Source organism: Hylobates moloch, unplaced genomic scaffold, assembly GCF_009828535.3.
Source record: "Hylobates moloch isolate HMO894 unplaced genomic scaffold, HMol_V3 SCAFFOLD_9, whole genome shotgun sequence".
Classification (NCBI taxonomy): Eukaryota; Metazoa; Chordata; class Mammalia; order Primates; family Hylobatidae; genus Hylobates; species Hylobates moloch.
Genome location: NW_026652284.1, coordinates 3,068,454 through 3,095,270, shown reverse-complemented (window position 1 = coordinate 3,095,270; position 26,817 = coordinate 3,068,454). Strand labels below are relative to the sequence as shown.

Below are 26,817 nucleotides of genomic sequence, written 5' to 3'. Positions count from 1 at the left end.
GGCAGGCTCTTGTCTGCCAGTGCCTGGAGCAGGAGAGAGGAACACAGGGCCAGCAGCTGTGTTGCCAGGCTTCTCTGAGGCCAGGGCAGCCTACAGGGTGAGCTGCCCATTGCTGAGCATTTATGGAGCACCTCTTGTGTGCAGAGCACCCAGGCCCCCTGGAATTCAGGCACCTGGTTCTGTCCCCCCATCTCTCCTCAGTAACGTGTAGCAGATGGAGGTATGCAGGTGGTATTCAATAAATGCCATCCATCCTAGCCGCTCCCTAGGGAAACCGCAGAGCAGGGAGGGGGCAGCAGACCCCCCTTGAAACAGACCCCAGCCAGGGTGGCTCAGGTCAGAGTCTCAGGGACAGCAAAAGGAGAAGGGCCTCTGAGGTCCGTCCATGTGGGTGGCAGTTTTGGCTTTGTGCTCGTCAGCTGGGACGCCTCTAGCCACGGCACAAGCCTCTCCACCTGCATCTCTGACTCACTGCGTGTCCCCTGGGAACACAGTGGCCTGCAGGTGTTAGTGGCTACTGCGCCTTCGTCATTCTCAGCACCAGGTGAGGAGGTGTAGGTTGCAGGGGGCTGGTGCCACACAGGCCCCACTTCCCTACAGTTCCCTTTCCGGGGCTGAGTCCCCTGAGGCTTCTTCCACCCTAGTGCCCCAGCCCACGGCCTGAGATGGGGGTGCGGGAGCGGAGGCCACCTGGGCTCCTCAGCCGGTTGGACACAGATGGAGTAAGGCTCTGGGTGCAACCAAGCCTGCGGGCAGAGGCCCCGGCAGCCCTTGCTCCCTGACAGCCCCATGGAGTCTGAACAGCGTGAAGGGTTTCACAGCTCCTGCCTGGCCCCTGCAGCCTTTCCCCTAGGCCCCTGCAGCCCTTCCCCTAGGCCCCAGCACCCCCGGCCATAGTCCTCTGCGGAGCCTCAGCTCCCACCCGCCTGGGCCTCAGGGTGAGCCGTGCTCCCATTTCGCAGACCTAGGCAGCGGCCTCTGGGCAGCGCCCTGCTGAGCCCACCCCACTCCCTCTGGGTCTCCGGGCAGGGTGAAGTGGCGATCCTTGCTCTGGAAGCTGTGTGGTGGGGCGTCCCAGGGCCAGGGCGCACAAAGTGGGTGCAGGACCCAGTGTGTGCTCCCGTCTCTGCACTATCTGAGGGACTCCCGTCTGCAAGAGGTCCTGGGGGCCCATGCGCGGGGAGCACTGTGGATGCCCCGCCCCACCCCGCCCCGGGGAGGAGCTGGGGCACGCCGGGAGCTGTCCCTGGTACCTGGTGCAGGCGGCAGCTGGACCACCCACCCTGGGAAGTGGGGGCTGGGACTGGAATGTGGAGCGGCCTGGAATGGGCAGGTCTTCAACCTGGGCCAGTGGCAGAGGGAGGCCCAGGCCTCGGTGGAGAGCAAGGAGGCCCCTGTCCTCAGGCAATGTGAGCACCTCTCCTCCCCTCTGGCCAGTAAGGCCACCAAGGTCCTGGGCCTGGCTCTCCTCCCCACAGGGGTGTCCCCAGTGCAGTGCTCACATGGCCTTCGGGGCATACATGCCTGGCAGACCTCACTCTGGCACTAACTGGACCCCAGGTGCCCAGCCTGGCCGGAGCTGGGTGGCCTCGGGGCGGGATGTCTGTGACGTCCCCTGCCCTGGCAGCATCTGGGGGTGGGTGACAAAGGTGGCCACAGGAGGGAAGGGAGCCCTGAGAGATCCAGGTCCTTCTAGAGGGTGGCTGAGCCCCGGACGGCTCCAGCGCTCCCCCAGCTCCTTCCTCCTGTCTCCCCAGCAGGCCTCTGGGCTTCAGGCCTGGGCTTGGCCCTGTGGAAAACGGGCAGGAGGAGGAGGACTCTGGGGGAGCCTCTTCTATAGGAAAGGTCACGTGGAGACACTTCCCCTCCGCCGCCCCCCTCCTGCCTTCTCCTTCCCTAGAACCGCTAGATGGATGTGTTTCAACAGATTCCGAGCTGATAAAATCGTGTTTATCTTCGGCTGTTGACACGGAGCCGCCTGGACTTGCCTGCCCAGGGTGCATGCACCATCCTGCTTGCAGGAAAGGGTTTGCCCAAACGCCACTGTGCCCATCCCTCCCCACGCTGCCGCCTCCTCTCCGACCCTCCTCTCCTTCCCCTCCTCCCCACCCCAGTACAACATGGGCCCGGCCTGGCTGGGAGCCCTGGGCCTGGCACGGCTGGTGTGGGGGTGGGCGAGGGGCGGGTGCGGCGCGGGGCTGCTAATTTCCTCGTGCCCGCTCCTCGCTCCCCAGCAGCTGGGTGCCCGGCACGGGCAGGTTTGGGCAGGAGGACAGTGGAGAGGTGATAATAACTTGTCTGTCATTTTCCTGGGACATGTAGCATCTTGCAAACCGCAAATACCGTTAACCAGCGTGGGTGAATCTGTTGCAACAGATTCTGGAAGATGGGGCCTGTAGTGGGGGCTTTTATTTTTTAAATGATTTTTTTATTGCCCACTTTTATCCAGTTTCCTTGCTTGTGTGTGCGTGTGTGTGTTTAGGGGCAGAGGCACATTTCTCTCCTCTCTGGGGTTATGGGCCTCTTTGAGCCCACCCTCTGCCAAGGCCCTGGACCCTTCCTCTCCCTAGAAAAGCTCCTGGGGCTGAGCCACAGAACCCTTGCCATTAAATTCATGGGTTCACAGATGGACCCCCTAAAACACATGCATGAGCCAGGGTCAACAGCCTGTGGATTAGGGTCCTCCTGGGTCCCTTTCTCCTTCTGAGAGAGGAAGGGTATCCTCAGGTGGCAGCCACAGGGCACCCTCGGTGACAGCCCCCTTTGTGGGAAGCTGTGGCCTACACTGGTGCACAATGTCACTATTGCCCTCAGAGAGCTGCTGGGAGCACAGGCTGGGCTCTGACAGATGTCAGGGAGGCCTGGCAGGATGTCACAGGGCTGGTCCCTCCCTGCCCCAGGGAAGCCACTAGCCTGGGGAGGGGGAAAGGACACATGTGGCAGTCGCCCCTGTTTCAGAACACCCTGGTGTTAAGCTGGGGCTCCCATGGTCAAGGCAGTGACGGCTCACTCACCAGGACACCCACAGCCCACAGGCCAGGCAGATGAGAGGCTCAAGCGAGCTTCAGAATGCCCGTGAGGCCACAGCCAGTGCCAGGCCCAGCACTGCCCAAGAAAAGAGGCTGCTGTGAAAGAGCTCCTGGCTGGAGGGGACAGATGTGTCTGCTGGCATTCCCATGCTGGCCAGCCGGGGCTCCCAGGCCAGGAGCTCTATGGAGGATGAACTAGAGGCAGAAACATCCTCTGCAGATGCCAAGCGATCCTCAGCCCTGACGGAGGCCTGCTAGAGCCCAAGAGGCTGTGGACAGGAAACTGCTCACTGGGGAGGGCAGGCCAGGGGCAAGTGGGAACCCTGAGGAGCTGGGCAGCCTGCCCCACCACGACCTTGAGCCGTGTCCTAAACAGGTGAGCAGGAGCCACACGGGGGACTCTCACGGCCTGGAAGCGCGGCTCCCTGGGAGACACTGAGTTCACCCAGACCACAGGAGCCGGAGCCTGCTTGGCCCTCGTCCCATGCACGGCTGCCTCTGGGGCTCTCCATCCTGGGCTATGATCGGGGTAGGGGAGGGAAGCAGGTATGTGCTGAGCCCAGGACAGACTTGGTGGCTTTGTCTCCAGTGCATAGTGAAGGCCCAGGAGTCCGGTAGGAGACCAGGGCCACAGCCAGAGGGGATAAGAGGGGCCTAGTGTGGGGGGAGGCTGCGAGGCAGCGTTCGCCCTAGGCGTCTGCCTCCGCTGGTGTGGAGACCTGGGGAGATGGTGAGTGCTGTCCACCTGCTGGGGAATGGGGCACCCAGGTCCACCCTCATGGCCACATCCACTGCCCACTGATGCCTGCCCTGTGTGGGGCCCTCACCCGACCTTGGCCCTGGGAGGTCAGGCACTGTCAGTCCGTTTAGTGACCCAAACTTGCCCGCTAAGCTGGGGTAGACCAGCACCCAGACCAGAGCTGTCTGACCCCCAGGCTCCATCTCCCAGCCCTTTGTCACTGCTGGGCTTGACTTGGGTCCTGGGGCCTGGGGTCGGGGTCTAGGCAGAGACCCGCCTTAAGCACCCCTGGGTTCCAGGAAGACTGGGCACTGCAGAGGCGTCAGACCCGCCTTAAACACTCCTGGGTTCCAGGAAGACGGCACTGCAGAGATGTCAGGTGGAACATGGGCTTCTTCCCCTGTGGCTGGGCTTAAGCCCCTCAGGGGTAAGGGGAACAACAGCCAGGGGCCTCACCTGCCCTGATCCTGCTGGGGATGGGTCTCCATGGACAGTAGAGACTGAGACTCACACAGGCTGCCTTGTGTCTGGCTGGGATTGGGTGGCCTGGCCTGGACAGCTCCAGTCTCTGCTTTGCTGCCGAGATGCTGTGTGAGGCGCTCAGGGCCCAGTCCCCACCCGGTCGCCGCTGTCCTGATTCACTGAGACCGCGTGCGGGTGCCCGGTGAGTGCTACTATCACTGTCACTCTGCCCAAGCTCGGGAAGGAATGAGCTGCCCAGGCAGGACGAGGAACTCCATCTGCTCTTATTCCAGGACCCAGGTACCCCATCTGGGGCCTTGGGGACAGAGGGGGTGGCAGGGCAGTGCCCTGGGTCCACAGAGACAAAAGCTGGGCTTGCAGAGGGCCCTGGAATGCCCACCAGCAGCTGCCCCTCCGCTCTGAAGACACAGAGTGTTCAAAGCACCGCACTCAGCCTCTGGCCCGAGCCGGGACCAAGCACAGGGTCCTCTGCCCACAACTTGCTTTTTGACAGCGCCAGCTGGAGGGCCCGTGCCAGTAGCCTGGTCTCTCCTCTGGCCTCTGGCAAGGACCTAGCTAGTGGGGCTGTGGGCCAGGCCCTGGAGCTATCCCACAAGGGGCCCAGCAGGCTGGCAACAGGCCTGCTCTGCTCACTGCAGAGAGGGCCCCTTAACTCCTGGGGAGGAAGCCCCCACGATCCTCACCCCTACCCTGACTTGTGGCTTTGAGGAGAAGCCAGGATTAACCCAGCCTTTTGAGGCCCGGCTTTGTCAGCTGTGGGGATTGGAAGGGTGCCCCAGGGTCAGTGGGTGCCCTCTGCTCACAGGACGGTCCCGGAGTCTCTGGCTACAGCTTCCTGGGACAGCCTTGGGGGCTGGAATTGGCAGCAGCTGGAGGTGGCTGGGGACAGCGGAGGGAGGGGAGGAAGCTGTGGACATGGTGGGATGGTCCCTCTTCAGCTTTTAAGGTAATAGTTGGCTAGAATCTAGGTTTTTGCTAAACTTTGTAAATCTTCAGTGAAATGCCTGGGGGAAGGAGAATTTTGGCCTCTAAATCTCTGACCCCCTGCAGAGAGTGGTATCTCCCCAATGCCAGGTGCAAGGAGCTGGGTGCTTCGCTCCAGTGGCATGGCTTGGGGAGGGGTGGCTTTGCAACCCTTGGGGCGGCTCTGGGCTTTAGGTCATCCCCCTGTGCGGTTTCCCCATGGGCTCTGACTTCTGCTTCACTGAAGCTTGGAGTGCTGTTAACTTCTCCAAAAGGGTCTTTCTGCTCTAAAATGCGCTGTTCCATTCAAAGCCTCTGCAGCCCCATCATAACCCCTGGCTGTGGACACCAGCCTCGGCCACCACCTAATCTCTGAGCCTCACGCTGTCCGCCTGGAGTGCAGAGAAGATGCTTTTCTTTCCAGCTGGGACACCCTGGAATTGTCTGTCCTCCTCTTCCTGAGGCTCCTGGGAAAAGGGACAGAAGGTCTGGAGGTCGCTCAGGGCTTTCTCTACCCAGAGGCAGGGGCTGGGCCTCCAGGGTCCGTCCACATACCTTGAACGTGGCTTCAACTTTTGGAATCTCAGAAAATCCCAGAAGTGACCACTGGCCTGGGGTGGTAGAAACCCACCAGACCGGGAAGCAAAACTTTAACCCGCTGCCCAGCTGAGCCCCTCACCTTGCCCTGAGTCCCACGCGGCCCTGCCTAGGACCAAATCTTGGCGTCAGCACTGGGTCCAGGAGAAGCCGGGGACGGCCCTCCCCTGCGGGCCTCTCTTTCCCCCTGTCAACGGGAGTTAGTGGCAGTGAGGCCAGGCCTGGGAGGGGCGAAGGCAGAGGGGGCAGGGAGGCACCAGGAGAGGCCGGTCCCCAAGCCCAGCTGCCCGGCTTCTCGCCTGTGAGGGTGGCCAGCCTCGGAGCACTCCAGTGATAAAGCGTTCTTGAGGTATTTTCCTTTGTCAACAAAACCAAGCAGTGAAAGCAGACAGGGACAGCTCTCCACCCCCAGTCCCAGTTTGATTCACTGGCAAACAGCAGTGGAAGGCTCACGGGGGCTGAGGTACAGCCTGGGCTCCCTCCACACCCCCCTAGGGACAGGCAGGTCCCTCTGAGGGGTCAGCACCTCCTTATCGTTGGTTCCCCTGGGGGCCCTGAGGGTCACAGGGACCTGCCCCACAGAGCTGGGTGTAGAGGATGGGGCAGGGGGCAGGGGCTGCTCGTGGGGACCTGTTCAGGGACCTGTAGGGGCCGGGGTGGGGCATCACACGGGCTGCAAGGGCAAGGTCAGGGGTCTGGCTGTTGGAGCCAGGCCCGGCTCCGCCCTCTGCTGACAGGTGACCCTGGTGTGCCCTCTGGGAGCCTCAGTTTCCTCATCTGTAAAATGCAGAGTGTGGGAGGCCCTGCACATGGGGGCAATGTTGCTGCCAACGCTACTAATCAGACGTGCTGGGTCCACAGGGCTGTCCCCAAACTGGAAATAAGTCCTAGAAAATAGATGATTCTTCCTAAAACGTAAATTGCATCATGCCTCTCCCCCAACAGTCTCATGCCTATGGAAGGGAATCCTGTCCCCCAAGGGGTTCTCCCTCCTGTCTCCTCCAAGAACCAGGCAGTGTGGGGTGGAGCAGCAGGACCCAGGGTCTCAGAGCTGGGGCCTCCCCAGCCTCACTTGGGGCCTCCAAGGCTAAGTTCTGTGACCTCCAGGGCCCAAGAGTGAGTTCCTCTGGCTGCTTCAGAAAGTGGAGAGAGAAGAGCCGACCCCGGCTCGGGCCACGAACTCTGAGGCACTGACCGCAGCCAGAGCAGGCCTGCTGGAAGCTCCGTCTCTGCTGCAGATCCCCACGCTGCATGATGTGAGCAATTGCTGCAATTTCGCCCTAAGTACTCTTGTTTCCCCTAATAATCCACGTTTCATCTCCACAATAAACATTGTTAGAACTCTTCCCTCAGCTTTACGCACATATAATTGCTTCTGGTGCCAGTAAAAGGTATTAGTTCCACTCATGCATTCCATAAACTTTTAGGATAACGCAATTGATACCACGATCGTGTTGGGACACCTCCGCTATTATTCTCCTGCTTGCAAGCCTCCGAGGCGCTGGGAAGGTTGCTCCAGACCCATTAGTGTTGACTCAGCCTCATTCTCCCCAGGAATCCCGTGCAGAGCCTTTGTGCTTCCCTGGCCCTCCTTCCACATGTCCCTCCTGGAGGGGGGCTTTCCTACACATGGAGTCAGCTCTCCCCTAAGATGAACACGTGTGCGCGTGCACGTGCACACACACACACACACACACACACGCCAAGTCTGAGAGCAGCTGGAGGGCACTTGGGGCTGTGTCCAGGCCATCTGTCTGTCTGGAGGGATGCTGGGGCCGCTGGCCATCGCACCTGTGTGTGTCCTCACCATCCTGCCATGGCAGCCTGCCTCGTGGGCTGTGGGTGGTGTCACTCAGCATGCCCTGAGGTGCCCACAGATGCTGTGCTGGGCCAGGGCTTCCAACCCCACAGTGCCTTCTTGCCTGACATCAGAGCCCCGTCCCCAAACTTCCCAAACACCAAGGACAGCCACCTTCCCTGATGAGGCTGAGCTGGGGGCAGAACGGCTGAGCCGGGGTGTCACAGCATCCGATGCCCATTGCGTCCGGCTGTTCCGACAGCCAGAGGAACTCTTGTTCATTCTCTGCCCCGAGGGCCTCCTGGAACCAGCTGTCTGCGCCACTGCCAACCCACGGAGATCCCAGGACAGGAGTGGCTAGCAGGGCTCAGAGGCCAGGCCATGCCCCACAGAGAGCTCTGCACACGCTCTGACCCCACACTGTCCCACAGAGAGTGTTGAACTGGGAGAAGGGCACTGGTGTCACCATCAGCACTGCACTCACAAAGAGCCCACGTGTGTGGAGCACTCCCCAGGTACCCCGCCCTGCCCTAAGAAGTCCCAAGAGCCAGCTCTTTTGTCCCCACCATGGCTGGCAGGCCATACCTCTCTTTGCAGGTGAGGATGCCAGGGCAGACGGGAGAAGCAGCAGGTGCTCACGGGCAGCTCTGGGATTGGGACCCCAGCAGGCGCCAGCTCCACGCCTCTCACCATGCAGGGTCCCTCTCACCAAATGCCGGCCTTGCCCTACCGCTGGTCACTGGTTACACTCTCATGGCTAAACACAAATCCTTCCTCTGGCTGCTCGGTTACGCATGACCCGCCTCCTCCTCCTGGCTTTCCGTGGGGTGGGGGCTTCTAGAACCCTGGGCAGTGACCGGGGGAGGCCTGTGCATGTACACGCATGCCTGTGTGTTCACATGTGCCTGCGTGTGCATAAGGTACTTGTGTATCCACCCGTGTGCAAGCATGTGGGAGGGTGCCGTGTCTGTGTGTGTGCACATGCATGTGTATGCACACATATGTACAGGCCTGTGAACCGCAGCCTCCAGATCCCTCAGTGCCCAAGGAGATCTGAGGCCTGAGGGAAGCTGCTCAGGACAGATGGGACCCCCCGGGGCTGGAGAGACCCACCGTGGGCATTAGCAAAGCAGAGGTCAAAGACACCATTAGCAGCTGTGGTCACTTGGGGGCTGGTAAGGGTGTTTTTCCTGATTGGGGAAAAGGAAGGCGGCAGCCAATGTGGAATTTTACTTGAGAAAAATATGAATTATCTATCAGTTACCAGCCGGCTGGCATGCCGGGAGCCCCGGGAGTCACGGCGCAGAGGCCAGACGCAAGCACAGGCAGCAGGTCTGGGCAGCGCCTGCACGGTGGGACCCCAGAACTGGGAGCAAGCGGGCTGCCCGGCGGCCCCGTCCCGCCCTGTGAGCCGACCCCTTGCCTGCCCCTCTCTGGGCAAGGGAAGAAGCCCTGGTGGAGGGGGTTCTGCCCCCAGAGAGCTGAGGTGCCAAAAATCTAATTATCAACGTTTGTCCCACCTCTACCCCCTGGATCCACAGGGCTTCCGAGGAGGAGCCCTGGGTGCAGGCAATAGCATCTTCCTCCCCAGCTCCCGCCCCACTCCCCGGCGCCAGCATCCACAGAGCCCAGCAGGGAGGGAGTGAGGAGGCGTCGCTGCTCCTCTGCTGGGCACCAGGCAGAGCCTTCCCCTCCCGCTGGTGCAGCTGACCAGCCCGTCCCACAGGGCAAGGCCGCCCTGTCCTGCAGGACAAGGCAGTTGAGACAAAACCATGAAGTCCCTTGAACCTGATGCCACACACCTGGCAGGGGGTAGGGGTGGCAGACACCCCAGGTGGGGGAAGCCAGCCAGAGAGGGGCTTGCTCCTGTCCTTCCAGGAGGATCAGCTCAGACCACACCCAGTGCATTCCAAGCACGGTGAAGACCCCATCAGCATCCTCAGACCATGGGGGGAAGGGAGGCAGAGCTCCCACAAGCTGCCTGCCAGGACTCCGGGGGACACTCTCCAGAAACTGCCAGCATCATAAACCCCAGGTCAGGAGGTCAGTGTCCTTAGAGGGGAGAGAGTGGACTTAGGCAACAAGCCTGAGCGTGGGAGAGAAGCAGTGGTGAGGCTCCTGCTGCTGGAGGTGTGCAGGTGAGGATGCCTTGGGGCTTTCTGACTTGGCTTCAGGTGGCCCCACCGGACCACCAAGTGGGGTGGGAGGATAGTCCTGGGTCCCCCTTGCCCCACAGGCAGGTGCAGCTGCCATGGAACCACTCATTTGGGAGGCCCAGGCCAGCACACCACCACTACCACAATTAAGACAACACATGGGCCTCCTGCTGCGAGCTAAGCACTGTGCTGGCCACAGCCCCAGCACGGTCTTCCCATCCTTATCTCCACCGTGCAGTAAGGTGCGTGGAGGAGTAATTTCCAAACGGAGAAAACGGGGCGTTAGCGCTGGGGTCGGCATTGCCTGCCAGATGGAGGTGGTAGGCCTTGGAGGAGGTGCCAGGTCCTCTGCCCCTCGGCCCAACAGCCCACGGAGCCCCTTCCCATCAAGCCCAGGGAGTCCGGGCTGAGCCTGCTCTTAGCCCGGAGCCAGCAGTTGGGGGAGCCCATGGCTGGAGTGAGAATCAGAAACAACCGCAGGTAAGGGTGGGCGGGGCCTACAACCCAGACCCCAGACCAGCCCGGCAGGACTGTCCAGCTACCTGCAGAGCCTGACAGGCTACCTTAGGCTCCGCCCTGCCCCTCAACCCTCCAGGAGCGTGGGAAAACCGCAGCTATGGCCAGCAGGGCAGTGGGACCCCGTTCTTAAAGCGGAAAAACCTGAGGCGCCCTTGCTCAGCACTCCCCACAGGGGGTGGGAATGCAGCCGCCCTGCATGGACTTCAGGGGGCCAGCACTGAGCTGTGCCCGGGGAGGCGGGGCCCCGTGGGGGAGGGGATGCTGCCCAGTGGGCTGGACCAACCATGTGGCCCATAGATCCCCTCCTGCAGCCACGGCCTTGGTGCCGCTTGCCCCTCCTCAGTGCAGGAGGGGAGACCCGGAGGGCTCTTGGGGCTGCTGTTCCCGCCCAGCCCCTGCACACCCTCCACTCCTGGCTGGGGTCACGCAGCCTTCACTTTGCCCCTCCTGACAGACCCCCTCCCCTGAAGCCATCTGGGCAGGGCAGCTCAGTGGTTAGGAATACAGACGCAGAGGTGGCTGCCCCCACTTACTATGAGCAGAACTCTGGGCGAACCACTTCCCTCCCCACGCCTCGGCCTCCTTGGCTGTAAAAGGGGAGCAGTGATGGAGTCAGCCCTGTGCATTGTTGGCGGGTGCAAGAGTTAGCTCAACTCAAAGCCCTGAGCATGGTGCCTGGCTCGAGGAGACTGGCTGTGTGCACAGGTGATGTTATCAGAGTTAGCAAGATCCCCACCGTGGGCCAGGCTGTCCCCAGGGGCACCGCAGTGAAGACCTGAGTCCTTGGCATGGTGGTTCCACCCCGTCTCCTTGGCGCATGCCAATTCCTGGAAATGACACTCCAGAGACAGTGCCAGCAAAGCCCAAATCCACCCACCGGCAGATGCGTCTCGCTGCCTAGAGGAGGCAGGTTCTGCAGACCCTAGGGCTGTGGGCCTGTGTTGGACAGACAACTCTTGGCAGCAGAGCCCCTGCCTCTGCCCAGGACAGGATTTCAAACCAAAGACCCTACCTGAGCATGGGGAAGCCGCTGGCCAGCCTTGGCAGAGAACTCGCCAGTGGGGCCAAGTCCGTCCCCTCTGTGGCCCTTTGGAGGCTGGCTGGCTCTGGCCACTCACGTCCAGAGGGGTGGGCATACCCAGACTGCCCGGCCCTGAGACCTGCCTCCTGCCCAATGCTCCTCCTGGCCCCGGCCAGGTGGGAACCCTGAGCAGACAGTGCGGCGAGCTCAGACCTCTTGAGGTGCGGGGAACGTGGCCACCTCCTCTCCAGCCCGTAGCCCGCAGCCCTCACGGACCAGGGGAACTCACCGTCCAGGTGGCTGACTTGGCCGTGCTGGACTGCTGGAAAGTGACCTCGAAGTGGTGGGGTCCGGGGTAGTCGGTGTTGGAGGGGATGACAGGCGCCGGCGACATGGCGTCAAAGGTGGAGCTGGGCTGCGCGTAGGGCGAGTGGGTGGGCACGCTGGCGGCGTGCTCCGGGGTGTAGGGGCTGGCCGAGGCCGCGCGGCTGCTCATCTGGTCCATGGTGCTGCTCAGCAAATTGAACTGGGCCTGGCGCGGGAAAGGGGAGGAGGGAGGGGGAAACACACACAGTCAGTCGTCCTGTCCCGTCTAGGAGGTGTCCTGTTACAGGAGCCTTAAAGGGCCAGCGGCTCCAGTCATCCCAAATATTTCCCCGGGTCTCTCCCCCATCCCAACAGGCCACTACTTGCATTGGGATAAACTGACATATTCACCTCGCCCTCCCCTCCATCAGCCTCCCGGTGCCAGGGTTTCTGGGGATCCACCCAGCCGTTGATGAGGCAGAATAGACTCTCTGCACACCTGGAGGGGAGGCGTCGGGTGGGGGAGGCTCCCAGGCCCTGATGCCCACTCGGGCTTCACTGCACGCTCCAGGCAGCATCGGGGTCTGGACCTCACAGCTCAAAGTGGGGAGATCCAGCCCCAGGGAGCCAGGCAGTGGGGGAGGTGGGCTGGGCACAAGTGGGCCCTGAGTGCAGGGTGCGCACACCTGGGCTTGGGTGCGTGGGTGCCCCTGAGGTGCTGGAGACCAGATCCGGGCTCTCACTAGGTCTGGCCCTCTAGGTGGTGGGATAAGGTGGGACTGCTGTTCAATGGCTGAGCCCAATTTTCCCAGGTGGGCAGCCTCGTCTCTTGGTGAATGGCCTCACCCCCACTGGAAAGGCCGCTCCCCGCTCAGGGGCCGGCAAAGCTCCACCCCTGCTGCCCCCTGGCCTGGGGTTCTCTCGCTAGGCCCCTACCCGCAGCTCCCCTGCCAGGACCACACACCAAGGAACAGGAACCCCTGTGGGTGTGTCTGCTGCGCCACCCTCTGTGGGTTCCCGGGACCCCAGCATGGATCAGCCTCTACCAGGAGCTTAAGGGAGGCCCCAGCTGAGGGAGGGGGTGCTGGTCCGGCCTCGGTGTCTCAGACCCAGAGCAGGGCAGACCTCACTTGGTGGGCCGCCGAGGAAGACCCTCCTTCCAAATCCAGAGGCGGGTGCTGGAGGAAGACTGCAGATGTATAAACAGCTCTTTCCCTGTGACCCCCGAGGCTCAACGCAAACAAACTGCTTTACCCCCCTCTCCCCGGGCCTGTGGTGGGCACTGTGATCGTCCCTATTACCCCTCTCCCCAGGCCTGCGGTCGGCACCGTGATTGTCCCTATTACCCCTCTCCCCGGGCCTGCGGCGGGCACCGTGATTGTCCCCATTTTACAGATGAGGAAACTGAGCTATGGGGCTGGGGAAACGATTGACCCCAGTGATCCATCGGCCCCAGCAGATGGCACAAAGGTCACCAGCAGTCAGCAAGGTGCAGGCTGAGACCCCCAGACCGTGAACTGGGATTGCAGGGCAGGAAGGGGCAGAGCCAGGCGTAGGCGGGCGGGGGGGGTGTCCTTCTGCCCTGTGCCCCTCTTTAGAGAAGCTGTGGTGTGCTGTGAGCGCACTCTCCCCTCCCACCAGCCTGCCGCCTCCAATCCAAGAAATAAAACGTGCACCGCCCACACACGAGGGTGCAGCGGCCTGGCCGGGACTCCCAGGCTCAGCCCCTTCCTGCACCTCAGCCTTCTCCATCAGAGGCGGTTGGGTTTAGTGACCCAGAGAGGTCCTCAGCTCTGCAGGTCCTAGGACACACATATCCACTTAGGTCCCTGACGAGGGCCGCATCCCCCGGCCCCTCCAGCATCCAATGGAGAAGGACGCCAGGCAAGTCCAGAGTTTGCGTCCTCTCTGAGTCCTCTACTGAGTCCTCCACTGAGTGCCATCCAATGTGGAGGCAGCTCAGCCTGGGATGCCGGAGGGGCAGGAGGCAGGGGACTGCCGCTCACCAGAGCCATCACCACCACTGTTCCCAGGGCCACCAAAGGCCAGGCAGGCGCTCTCCCTGCGTGCTCCAGCCCAGGACAGCCAACAGCCCCATCAGGCCTGAGCTGCCAGGGGCAACCTGTGCCCTGGCTCCACTGCAAGGGTCTTGGCACGAGGCCTTGGCTGAAGCTGCCATCATCTGGCACCATGAAGCTGGCTGTGGACTGTCAACCTGGGGAGCCCACCCACCAATGGAACGGGGACCCCCTGCAGCACGGGCCCTGCCCACCTCTCCGGCACCACTGCAGCCTCCTTCCTGGTCTGTGGCGCTCCCCACAACCTTCCTAACTTCCCACAGCACAGGTCCTTCCTGGGAGCCCAGGGCCCACTGAGTGGCAAATGGATAAAGGAACAGTGTGTCTGTACAGTGACCTCTTCCTCGGCCATAAGACAGAAGGAAGCTCCCACACACTGCCACGTGGATGAGCCATGGTGCCAGGTTAAAAACATCACGGGGGGACGCCCGTAATCCCAGCATTCCGGGGGGCAGAGGCAGGAGGATCTCTTGAGCCCAGGAGTCCGAGACGGCAGAGAGCCAAGATCATGCCACTGCCCTCCAGCCTGGGAGACAGGGCAAGACTTTGTCTCAAAAAACAAAACAAAACATAACATCCCAGGGAAGGGTGACCCTCGCCTCTCCTGGCTCCTGGGCTATTGTGAGGGGGTCTGGGGAGGCAGCCACTGCCCCCCTCAGAGAAAGATGTAGAGAGGCCACTCCTGCCTCTCCTGGTGTCTGGTTGGGTGCCACCCTGGGCACCGGCGAGCTGCCAGTAGGCTCCTGGCACAAGGATGGACCCCTGTCTCAGCTACACACATGGCAGGTTGGGTGATGGTGGGGGTGACACGGGGCAGTGCCAGGCTCTGGCCGCACAGCCCAGGCCCCGCTCCAGAGTCCCCGGCTCCCAGACTCCTCACCAAGGCCCAAGAGGCCTCCGAGGTGTCTGAGACCTGCTCATGACCCCAGGCCCAGGCCCTGCCTGGAAGCCTCCACTTGTGGTCTGCACACGACTCCTCATCAGCCCTGTCTGGACTCAGAGGTCACTGTTCCGAGGAGTCAGCCCTGGCCACACTGGCAGAAGCAGCCCCCAGGCCTCAGGTGTTCTCTTTCATCGCCCAGTTTGAACATCTTTATAGCCATTCTCCGGAAGGGCAGGCTCGCATGTCCCCCAAGGTTTCTGTCTCCCCTACTCGACTGTGAACCCATGAGGATCCTGGATACAGTGGCCACTGGCCACACAGGGTTGGGGTGTGTGAAATGTGGATGGAGCTGAGCCCAGTGTAGGAGCGCACCCCAATTCCAAGGGCTCAGGACCACGGAAAGCATGGAAAACACCTCACTCACCATTTCCTGTTGATTACAAGCTGAAACGATCACAGTTAGGGGTGAATACAGGAAATAATTAAATGACTTCCGCCAGTTCCTTTCCACCTTTTTGAATGCGGCTACTAGAAAAAGCAGAATTACGCACACGGCTCGGAGCCGACACCCTCAGTCAGTGCTCCCATTACAGAGTGGCTGCTTGAGAGGCTCGCTGAACAAGCGAGCTGGCAGAACAAACGAACAAACGAATGCAGGACGGCTCCCCCAGTCCAGCTGCCCAGGAGTGAGTGTGGGACATGAGCTGGCGCCTCCCATCACTGGGTACCGGGTGCCAGCCTGCCCACCCTCCCCTCTCCGTGGTGCCCTCTCTCTTCCAGGCGACCAGCAGTGGCCTTCCTGGAAGGGTCTTCCCTGTTTTGGGCCCTGGGATGGCCTCGGGGATGCAGGACTTCCCTACTCCTGACTCATTTGAGTCCCCCGGGGCAAGAACATCCCGCGGCTCAAGGGCTGCCCAGCTGAGGCTTCTCAGGTCAGGACGGCAGGCAAGGGCAGGCCCCAGGGTCCCCCCGCCCGATTCCCATCCCTGCTCCATCCCTGAGAACAGGACAGCCAGTGGGGCAAAAAGCCCGCGCCTCCCTTGTTTGGGAGAAGCAGGATGCAGACCCACGACAACGTCGTTCATATTTTAACTTGTCCACATTCTTGAATGATCTGAGGAAGGTGCCAAGGAATTAGTCATTGAGGCAAGAGGAGAAGAGCTGATAGGATCTCTGCGCCTAGCACAGCCCAGCGGGAGTGAGCCAGGCCCTTCCGGCAGGCGGCCCCACGCGGGAATCCTAATTAGTGGATAAGTGTCCCGACGGCAGGCCTGAAGCCCTCTCGGTGCTGTCCTCTGTGGCCCGGGGCCCCAGGCAGGCTCCCTTAGCAGGGCTTTCCCGGGCAGGGCCCCGATGTCCGCCTCTCCCTCTGGTTCCCTCTCATCCTCAGGCTGAGTGACACGGGGTGGGGGCCTCTGAAGCCCCCTCCTCCCCAGGGTTACTGGGCCTGTCCTCTGCCCAGGGGACGCTGTCCTCTCCCCAGGGGACGCTGTCCTCTCCTCCTGCTTCCAGGGGACCTCTCTCCCTGCATGCTGGCCCTGCCTGTGGTCACCGCCCCTGTCGCACCCCCAGTGGGTGGCAGAGTCTTTGCAGCTGCAGCTTTGAGGGCAGCTGGGAACGCAGCATCTGGGGAATGTGGGGGGCTTTCTGGGTCTCTGACCTCCCCCTTAGGCCTCCCCAGGCATCCTCCACAAGCCCCTCCACCTGGCTCGGAGGACTCTGGTCTTCCCTTTCTCTTCCTGCCTGGCGGCAAGGAGCTTTGCCGGGGGCCTGGCTCCTGCCCTGGGTCAAGCTGCTGAAACGGGGAACCCTGAACCTAACACAGGCCTGCACAGGAGCCCGGGGTCTCCCACAACCAGAGGGCCCCCGGAAGCCGCGGGGAGGAACCCGGGCAAAACCAGGACTTTTTTGGTTTGTTTTGCTTTCAACAAGAGCTCCCAAGATAGTGGGCTAATTAGGACACGCCCGGCCCGCGGCGGCCACAAGTGCCTACATGTGTGTGCAGGGCTCCTGGGCCTGACCCAAGGAGTGCGCGGGAGCCAGGGAGCCAGCGGGTGGCCTTCCCGCCAGCCTCCAGGCTGCGGACGCACCAGGCCCTGCTGGGGCCCCAGGGCCTTGTTGCGGGGCAGGATTGCTCTGCCAGGGCAAATACTGCAGCCCCCACCCACCCACCCACCCAGGAGGCCTCATCTCTCCTCCCTGCAGATGGGTTGGGGACCTCCCTGGGTGCACCTGCGCTGGAGATTAGCTCTGGGCTGAGGGCTGGGGGCTGGGGCATGGGCAGCAGGCAGTGGTAAATGGGGCTGCTCTCTAGCCTTGGCCAGTCACAGATATCAACACAGTTCCCAGACCTCACTGGTTTGATCCACCCATGCCCCTGGAGTGACAGCAGGCCAGTGACCTTGCGCCAAAATGAGGGGTCAGAGAGTGAGAGACCACCCAGTAGCCGGACCCCCTCCAGGAGGGCTGTGGAGGGTCCCGCCTGCCCCCTGGCCTGCCTGTCTGAGAGCAGAGAGGAGCAGTGTGGGGGAGGCCAGAGCTCAGGCCAGCCCTGAAGCCCCTGTCCCACTGGCTGGACACCCCAATCCAAGCCCCAGCACCTACCGTCAGCCAAGCTGGGGACGGTGGTGGCTGAGGTCTGGGGGTTCCCACAAGGTGGGCAGGAAGTGGTGGCCAGGGCTGCCCATCGCAGAACAGCAGGTTCTTCTGGGTCTACTGATGCCCCCGCGCCACCATCCTGGGAACCAGGCCTCTCTGCCCATCCAGGAGAGGGGCAGGAGAGACTGCCCAGGGACCCAGGGGGGCCAAACAGGGCTCTGAGGTCAGGAGTCCTGGGGCCAAGTCTCAGCTCCACCTGTGTGACCTGGCCCATCGCTCCACCTCCCCAGGTCTTCGTTTTCTCATCTGCAAAGTGGGGATGAAATCAACGTGTACTGGCCAGGCGTGGTGGCTCATGCCTGTCATCCCAGCACTTTGGGAGGACGAGGCGGGCGGATCACCTGAGGTCAGGAGTTCAAGACTGGCCTGGCCAATATGGTGAAACCCCATCTCTACTAAAAATACAAAAAAAAATTAGCTGGGCGTGGTAGTGGGCACCCGTAATCCCAGCTACTTGGGAGGATGAGCAAGGAGAATTGCTTGAACCTGGGAGGCAGAGGTTGCAGTGAGCCGAGATCATGCCACTGCACTCCAGGCTGCGTGACAGAGCAAGACTCTGTCTCGAAAAAAACAAAAAAGAAATCAACGTGGACTTCGTAGGATGGTTATGGGGATCAAGAGGGTCCAGAAATACGGTAACCTGAGACTTTTCATTGGAAGTGACTCTCGCCCGGGAGCCCTCCTGGAACCAACGTCCAGGAAGCTCCCATGCACGAGGCATGACCTCCAGGCCTTGGCACAAAAACCCAGCCAGGAGGAACTGCGGCTGGGCAGGCTCCACCGAGGAACAGGGACGGGAATCCAGATTCACTACTCAGAGGACAGTCGCTAAGCCCTGGGCACAGGGACAGATGGGGAAGAGCAGGTGCTCTCGGGGGCAGGTGCTCACAGGGGTCGGGGTCTCTCCTGTTCCCTGAGGTGTCCAGATAGCCAGTACCGACAGGACATCCAGAAACTCTTGGTTGGATGCAACAGACCCTGAAATCCACGCAGGCCATCCAACTGCGGGAAGCGGCCATGGTGTGCTACCGCCTGCCATGTCAGCCACAGCCCCAAGCCCAGACAGTGCCCAGGGTCCAGGCTGCCTTCCCCAGAATGTGGGGGGTGGGGACAGCCCCTTGAAAGACTCTTTGTCCTCACTGGCCAGGAGCTGGAGGGGAGCTGGGCCCCATCGTCACCCTCCCGCCCCATGGGTTCCCTCCTACTTCAGATTAAGTTGGATTTTGTGGTTTTGTTAAAAGATTTCCATTGCACCTGTTGACTGTTTAAAACATGTAAACCGTCTCAAGCGACTTTTTTTTTATGAGACGGAGTCTCACTGTGTCGCCCAGGCTGGAGTGCGGTGGTGGGATCTCGGCTCACTGCAACTTCCACCTCCTGGGTTCAAGCGATTATCTTGCCTCAGCCTCCCCAGTAGCTGGGATTACAGACGCTAGTTTTTGTATTTTTAGTAGAGATGGGGTTTCACCATGTTGGCCAGACTGGTCTCAAACTCCTGACCTCAGGTGATCTGCCCACCTCAGCCTCCCAAAGTGCTGGGATGACAGGTGTGGGGCATTTGAGTGATTTTTTTTACAAGTAGGTGGGAAATAAATCTTTTTCAAGTTTGTGTCCCTGTTGCCCCCTAGTCCACTCCTCTCATTTCCCGGTATCCACAGTGCCTTTTATCAGGGCCCAGGATATTAAGACAGAACGCAAAGCAAGGCATGGGAGGTCACAACTGTGCCATCGGATGACAGAAGACAGGTGTGGTACTGTCCAGAACGGAACGTATTTTTTAGCGGAAATGATAACAGAGAAACCTGCCAGCAAAATTCACAATGACTCTGGCCGCATCTCCAAAGGCCATGGTTTCAGCTGACTCCTCCGGCGGAAGAGATGTGGGGCGGGGAAGGCACCTCCAGCCTGGTCCCTGCACTGGGCCTGGCAGGGGTGGTGGGGAGGGCGGGGCACAAATGCTCATTCGGAAATGTTTGTCTCTGCCACAAGTGCAGAGGCACGAAAGACGGAGCTCCTGCCCCTTAGACAGCAATGACAGCTTCCCAAGGGACCCCATCCTTGGGAGCTGAGGCCAGGACAGCTCCCAAGGATGGGGCCGCTTCCTGGGGCCCTGGGCTTGGCGAGATCAGAAGACTGGGGCCCGAGCCCACGGCCTGGCCATGTAGTCCCCCTTCTCTGTGGAAACGGAGGTTCCTCTGATTCTAATCAGTTAGGATCCGAGTCAGAGAGGGAGGCACGTGGAAAAGCACAGCAGGGACGTCAGCTGAAATCCTGATGCCCCGCTGGCCCCTCCCCACCTCCACCTCCACCTCCCTCGCTCCTGTCACCTCTCCAGCTCCTGCCCCAGCCCGTGCGTCCCTGCTCCCCGCCCGGCATTTATCCTGCACTCTTGGTTCATTCTGTTCAACTAGGACGGGAGCTCCAGACAGGGCAGAGACATGCTCTTCTTCATCCACCACTGGCAGCCACAGCTTGGTGCATGGTGGGCCCGTGACAGACGTTTCCAGAAGGCAGCATGTTTGAGGGCTGGAGTCTGGCATTGGGGTCTGCCTGGAGTCTCCTGAGGGGTCAGCTGGCCTCCCTCTGGCCTCCTGGCCTTCTCCTCCCTCCAGCCTGGACAGGGGCTCTGAGCTGTGACCCCAGCTCTTGTGCAGCAAGGAGGTCCGTGTCCCCGCTCCCTGGAGAATATCGAGACCAGCCTACTGTGGTTTTTTGAGAGTATGCAGCTCCTCAAACTCCCTGATCTCTCGCGGGCATGTCTGAACTTGGGCCCCAACCTCGCCCAGGGGTGAGTGACTGACAAGCAGCCTGGGCTTCGGAGGGAGAGAGCCCATCCCACCGGGGCAAGACCTCCGTCCCGCCGGTACTTCCCACAGCATCTCCCGGAGCCCGTGATTAAACGGATGGAAATGCCAACAAGATTCGACATGCGCCTGGGGGGAAGCCTCCCTCTCCCGACAATGTGCACACAGCACCCTCTGCTCCCACCCACAGTACCCTGTGCTCTCACCCGGGGCTGAGGCAAGGCCTTGCCCAATCCCATGCCAGGGCCATGTGGAACTTTCCACACCTCACACCGAGAAACGCGCCCCCAGAAGCCCCGCACGGCTGCCCAGACGTGTGTCTGCAGGACTGCGAGGCCCAGGGCCACCGCTGCTCTCCTGCCTGCACCTGCCTGCAGCGGCTGAGCCCATCTGCAGCACCCACTCTGTGTTTAGCGCCACACGGGGGCCTTGCAGACGTGTGTCCCTCCACACTCCCAGGTGACTTCAGATGACTCCAGGGTAGCCTGGTGCCCCCCGGGCCTCCATGGACCCACATTTGAGCCGCCCACTGTAGCCTGGTGCAAGGGCCTCGTCCCACCCTCTCCTCAACCCTCACTGCCTTCCACCTGCTAACCACCCTGGAGTCCGCTCACGGTGCTGCTGCCTCCTCCCCCAGACCCTTCTCCACGTCCCTCAGCTTCTGCCCCTGCCTCCCAGATCCCACTCAGAGCCTCCCCTGAGAGGCCTCCTCCAGAGGCCTGGCCCACCAGCCCCTCCCTTCCAGGTCGTGGCGAGGGGCAGCCTGGACCCTGAGTGTCTGCGGAAGGCCCCAGTGGGGTATCCAGGCCGTATCCCCATCAGGCCCTGTGCTGCTGCCTATGAGAGGCAGGTGGCCAACAGGATGCACAGACTTAATTTAACCACCTGGAAACGGGCTGGTCCAGGCCCTCCGACCCAGAGTGCCGAGTGCCTGGGAAGACGAGGGGGAAGGCACAGCTCACACACGCTTCTCTCCCCTCTCTGAACCCTGCTGCCAGCACCCCAGAGCCCAACCCAGGCATCAGCCCTGACATCCTGTGTCCTTGCACACACGCCCCTGCCCATCTGTCTGCCCATCCATCTACCTGTCCTGCAGATGTGAATCAGGCGCCACCTGTAACAGCCTCCTGCTGTGCTGGAGACACTGACGGGTGCTTAGCAGGGCTTCCTGGACCCCTCCCAGCACACATTAGTGGCTGAGCCGAGAATGGGTGGCTGAGCTGAGAACCTGAATTATGACAGGTGCAGTGCAGGGTACAGGGAGGGGGAGGCAGTCACGGGGCGCGCCACCTCCGATGGCCCTCGGTGATAAGCGGACATTGGAGCAGGAGCCCAAAGGTGGAGAAGGCAGTCCAGGACGGCTGTGGGGGGTCATCGAAGCAGAGGGCAGAGGCCCCCGAGCCTGAGAGACAGCAGCATGCTTGCTCAGCAATCGCCCAGCCCTGCTCTGCCTGTCCCCTCCCCAGTTAGTGGGCTCAGGAGTGACAGAGGGTCCCACCCAGTGCACTGGCCTCGGTCAGCTCCTGCAAAGGCAGGTCTCCTCTTCACACCCATTTCCTAGGCTTGACATCCTGGCACCCTCCCAGGTGCAGGGAGATGGCAGCCGGCACGAGACACGGCCCCGGCTCTCCATGCTGATGACAGTAAACAAACCAGCCAGCGCGCGTGCAGGGGCTTGGGATCAAAAGTGGTCTCAGAAACACAGAGCCAGGCACAGGGGCCAGGGCTGGCATCCAGGCAAGGACGGGCTCGGGAAAAGGTGAAGGCGGCCCTGCAGGAAGGGAAAGATCTGCCCCAGGTATTGGGTGGGCCTGGGGGTGTTTCCAGGCTGGGGACCAGCAGGGCAGAGAGCCTGCAGCCAGGAAGAGACAGAGCCCAGGGGGACAGCAGGAGAGGTGGTCGGAGCTGAGCAGAGACACCCGGGGCTGCAAAGTGCTCCCTCTGGCTCTGGTGTTGAGAAAACAGGGCGGGCATCAGCAAAGGCAGCAATTGTGAGATGTGTCTGAGCAGCGGGTGCGAGCTGGGCCGCGAGTGCACGGTAGGGTGCGCGGTAGGCCGCGCAGGGGCCCCGGGCACATTTGCAGGCGGGATTCACAGGACCTCAGGCGTGGAGAGTGCCTCCAGGGCTCTGGCCTGAGCAAAGGGGAGAGTGGATTTCCTGCTGGCTGAGATGCGGCACCGTCCCCCCTCAGGGGAAGATAAGTTCGGTTTGGGTTTAGCAAGTTGAGGTCCCACTAGGCTGGTGATTGTGGGGAGGCCCAGTGGGGGACAGAATGAGGGAGACAGAAATAGCAGCTGGCCGAGGGTGGCAAGGGGGCCGGAGGCGGGCGTGCACTAGGCATAGCGGGCGGCTGAGTGGGGTGGCTCCTCTGATCCCTGGATCTCCAGTTAGGACAACTGGTCCCTCCCCTGGCCCCAGATGGCCTGAGCCCCACCGCTGCTCGGGGTCTTTCATGACACAAGGCCTGGAGAGGATGCTGGGGGCTCCCTGGGCCATGCTCAGCAATCCCATGAGCCATTCCCAGTTGGGCCCTGCCCTCTCCAAACCATGGGAACTCAGCAGCCTCTGGGTTGCCAAGCCCCAATCCCTTTTCTGTTCTCCCAGCCGGCCCCTTGTGCCTGGTCTCTCCTGGCCTCCCAGGCTGCCCCTCCGCATCTCCCGCTCTGCTTGGTATCTCAGATGTCGCAGTGCCCAGTGCTCAGCCCCAGCCGCTGTCTCTCCCTGCCTCCATGCAGATCCCCCAGAGCCCTGACTGTAAGCACCCATGCCCAGGACTCCCTAGAGGTCGTCTCCACAGCCTGCCTGCCCACACCAGCAACTGAGTGTCCGCATGGCTGCTCCTGCCAGTGTGGCCCCAACTCCTTACCACCTCCCATCCGGACCCTGCCGGCCTTTCCTGCCTTGGGGAGCAGCAGAGCCTCCTGCAAGGCTGCAAATGGAACCTCAGCATCTTTCTGGAATCCTCCCCTGCTCTTCCTCTAAGGTCACCTTCAAACTCCACCCTACGCCTCACCACCACCCACCACCTCCTCTGATGCACACAGGTCTGAGCCACCAGGTGGTCACACTTCTCAGGCCCCAGGACCACTGGAAACCCCTCCCTCATGGGGCTTTGGGAACTGCTCGCTTATCGTCCTCCTCCCTGCATGCGGCTCCTTCTCAGCTATGCAATGGCTGCCGCGTGTCTCCAACACAACCACAGCCACGGCCATGGCCACAGCCACGGCTGACCGCGGCGTTTTCACCCCTGCCCTGCTGCAGTTCTACCAATCTCAGGGCAGAAAACTTGGGGTCCCCCAACCCCTCCCCTCATATCCAGCCCATCAGCAAATCTTGCCCAGAATCCCACTGTGTCGTATCACCTGGCCAGCGGGGCTGCCCAATTCCCTGGATCGTCCCGGCCTGCAGGCGGCTCCTGACCTCGGCCCTGCCCCCCTGTGGTCTATCCCCAGCACTGCAGCTGGGGGCCCTCCCAGAAAGTCTGCCAGCTGAGTCCCTTGGCTCCACAGCCCTGCGTACACAGTAGGTGCCTAGTAACTGGAGCTTGCTGCACCGATTGGCTTCCCCCTGCCCCAGAGCCCTGTCTTGGAGGCCTGTCCCACCCAGAGGCTTCACTTTCTGGAGGAACAGAGTGGACAGTGGCTCCATGGGGCACACGGGCTCCAGACCCGTCCATGCTGCTCCTCGGCACGGGGGTGGCCACATTCCTGCAACGCATGGATGCCCACCATGTGGAGGGGCAGGGTGGGAACAGGCCAGGCCCAAGGGTGCACAGCCCAGGCCCTGCGGCGAGACAGGCTCGAGCCCCTCCATACAGAGGGCGCAGGAGAGCTAGGGGTGTCTCCCATCACCCTGGCTAACCTCCTGAGACCCTAAAGCTGAAGAACAGCGGCCCCAGGAGGAAGTGGGGGGCAAGGGGCCATGAGCTGGACATCCGGGAAGTCAGGGAGACTCCCGGGTGTTGGTGGACAGTGCCCAGCTCCAGCGTCTCCAGCGCTCAGCCTCTTCTAGAGGGGCCCCACTCGTCCAGCCGTCGGCTCCTTCCTTGCTACAGGCAGAAGTGGGCAAGGTCTCTGTGTCCACCTCAGGGTTGGGCATTGATCAACCCAATCAGACTCAGAACGTGGCCTTGTTTGGCCAGAGCCACCACGGGGTTATCCAGTCCCCCATGTGGAAGGACAGTGTGGGAAGCAAGTGAAGAGCATGGCTGGGATTGCGGAAGGAGGGGCTGAGGCTGCATGGCTGGGATTGAGGGAGGAGGGGCTGAGGCTGCAGCTCTCCAGGCCAGGCCTCCCTGCGTCCCCATCTGCAGCAAGTAGCCAGTGGCTCCCATTGGGCCCCACAGCCGAGCAGCTACGGTGAACACCATCCTGATCATTGAGGAGACTGAGGCTCAGAGAGCAGTGTCACTGCCCAAAGACTCAGCTGGCAGGTGCCAGAGAGACAGACCCCAAGCCAACACCTGGAACCCCGTGCCAGGCTGGGGGCAATTGGCGGGCCCAGCTGGGAGCTCAGACAGTGTCCTGCAACCCAGAGGCCTCTTCCCAGGGCCAGGCTGGCCCAGCGGGCTCCGGAGCAGCCGCTGTACTTTGATAGGAATAACCAGGGCCTCACAAAGCCACCAACTCCAATACAACTCTATTCGCTCAATTTGGGTTTAAAACCCTTTGGGCGGAATACCATTTTCTGTCTCAAAACACGTTCCTGCAGTAAGACGAGGTCATGAATACTCTCTCTGGCACAGAAACAGGGAAACTGAGTCACCCCTCAGTCCATTAGGATGGCCCAGCCTAGCCCACCTCCCCCCGAGAGGGAAGAGGTGTTGGAGACACGGCTGGCTCTGGGCACTGCCTCCACCTGCTCCTGGCACTCAGCCTAACACACAAACGTGCCCAGTTGACACTTGCTGATGGGACGAATGAATGAACAAATGAACGAACGAACCACAGTAATCCTTGGTCTAAAAAGAAACAGTGATGGCACAGCTGGCCATTGCTGACGCCCAGGGCACCAGGCAGCAGCAGCCGAGTGGACACCAGCAGCTCCTGCAGGCAGTGAGGGTCTGCAGGCCAGGGCAGCAGGGCTCCACCTCCCCACCCCTCCCGGGAATGGCATCTGTGCGACCGCATACTCAACCTTGGTGGAGTCCCCCCAGAGGGTGAGTCACATGGCGACATCTGCTCCATTCAAGGGAAAAGATTGTACTAGAGTCCCCCCGGTCCCCAGGCTTCTTGGCTGGCCAGGCAGCGACACTGGCCTCTCCACCCGAGGCTTCTGGCTCCACCTTGGGTTCTGGGCGGTCCAGCAGCCAGGAGACAGCCCCTCCCGGCTCACGCACCTCCTCAATCGAGAGTCTGGGGGTACAAGTCTGCCCCCCCAGGAGCCCCAGGCCTGCCGTGCGTTTCTAATAGCAACGTGTTGGTGAATACACGTATCAATGAACAAGTGGGTGACAGCCAGACAAGGGAGAGAGGGACACCCCATGCCTGATGTAGCCGTTTCCCGCTCTGGGCTACAGTCCCAGCACTGGGTTTCCGATAAAAAGATCACACAGGCATGTGGAGAGGCCATGGTGCCACCAGACTCCCGTGCATGGACCCAGCATCTGGACAGGCTGTGGGGCTGGGTCACCCACACCCTCACCCATCCTCTGGGCCACACACACACTGCCTCTCTTCTCAAAGCCTTGCCTGGGAACACACAGCCACAGGCACAGACATACATGTACCCATCGCAACACACATGAGCACCTACCCACCCGAATCACACAATCACACCTGCAGTACCAATCTGCACACATGTACACACACGTACACACACAACACATATGCAAGCACGTGTACACACACACACCAGCCTGTACACACACCCATAACAACACACACACATCTGCACATATCCTTGCCTGCGTATTGCATGCACATCCACACTTAGACCCATACATGCACGCACACCAATACCCACCCGCCACATGCACACTGATGTGCACACTCACACACATCGCTGTCACACACACCCTGGTCACACTGCCTGGAGCCCACGGCTCCAAAGCATCCATCCCCAGATCTTTGTGCCTCTGCATCCCAGTGCCAGCGGAGCTTGGGGGCACTTGAACTCTGCGTATCTGCCCACTGCCTCCTGCCCATGGCTGAGATTCCCGTGTGGCACAGGTACCCATGGCCCCAGCTGTCTGCTTCCCTGGGAGGAGGAACGGCCCCACATGGAGTAGCTGTGCCCAGCCTTCCACCTTCTCAATTAGCAGCTGGTGCCTGCCTGGCCCCCAGGGACCTGGCAAGTCTGGAAGTGAGGCCAGGTCCCCGGGGGCTCAGGCTGCAGGGGCCAACCACAAGCTGCAGGCCCTTCCCTCCCCTCTACCAAGCCAGCAGCCCACTGCAGGGGGCGGGTGGCGCAAGAGGCCTCAAGCCCAGTTTGCCACAGGTCCTGGCCCTGGAGCTCAGACCCACACCAAGAAGAGCCCGTGAGACTGACAAGAAGCACCGTCTGCCACTGCTGTCAAATGAGCAAATTCCGTGGTGAGGGCGGGGACAGCTTCCCACCCAAGCCCAGGAGCAAAGATGACTTCTAGGGTGCACTGAGCTCCTGGTGGCTGGGGCGGGGCAGGGCAGCTTGGAAACTCTGAGCCTGGACCGAGCCGCAAGCCCCAAAGCCAAGGAGCATCAGAGACCCCCGCGCACGAGGCAGAAACACCAGCAGCCCCATAGGCGCGGACCTGGCCTCCTCTCCCTGGCTGCGGGTCTCTGCCCAGCAGGTGGGCACAAGCT

The 26,817-nt window shown here is 61.5% G+C and overlaps 1 protein-coding gene across 2 annotated transcripts in view; it reads right to left on the bottom strand.

The window, feature by feature from the left end:
• The window catches only part of TP73 (tumor protein p73), an 85,767-nt gene that overhangs the window by 18,091 nt on the left and 40,859 nt on the right, over nucleotides 1-26,817 (bottom strand). For both annotated transcript variants that reach the window (XM_032758708.2, XM_058443780.1), the window contains exon 4: nucleotides 11,595-11,837. In XM_032758708.2, the coding sequence (XP_032614599.1) occupies nucleotides 11,595-11,837 (243 nt within the window). The remainder of the gene's footprint in view (nucleotides 1-11,594; nucleotides 11,838-26,817) is intronic.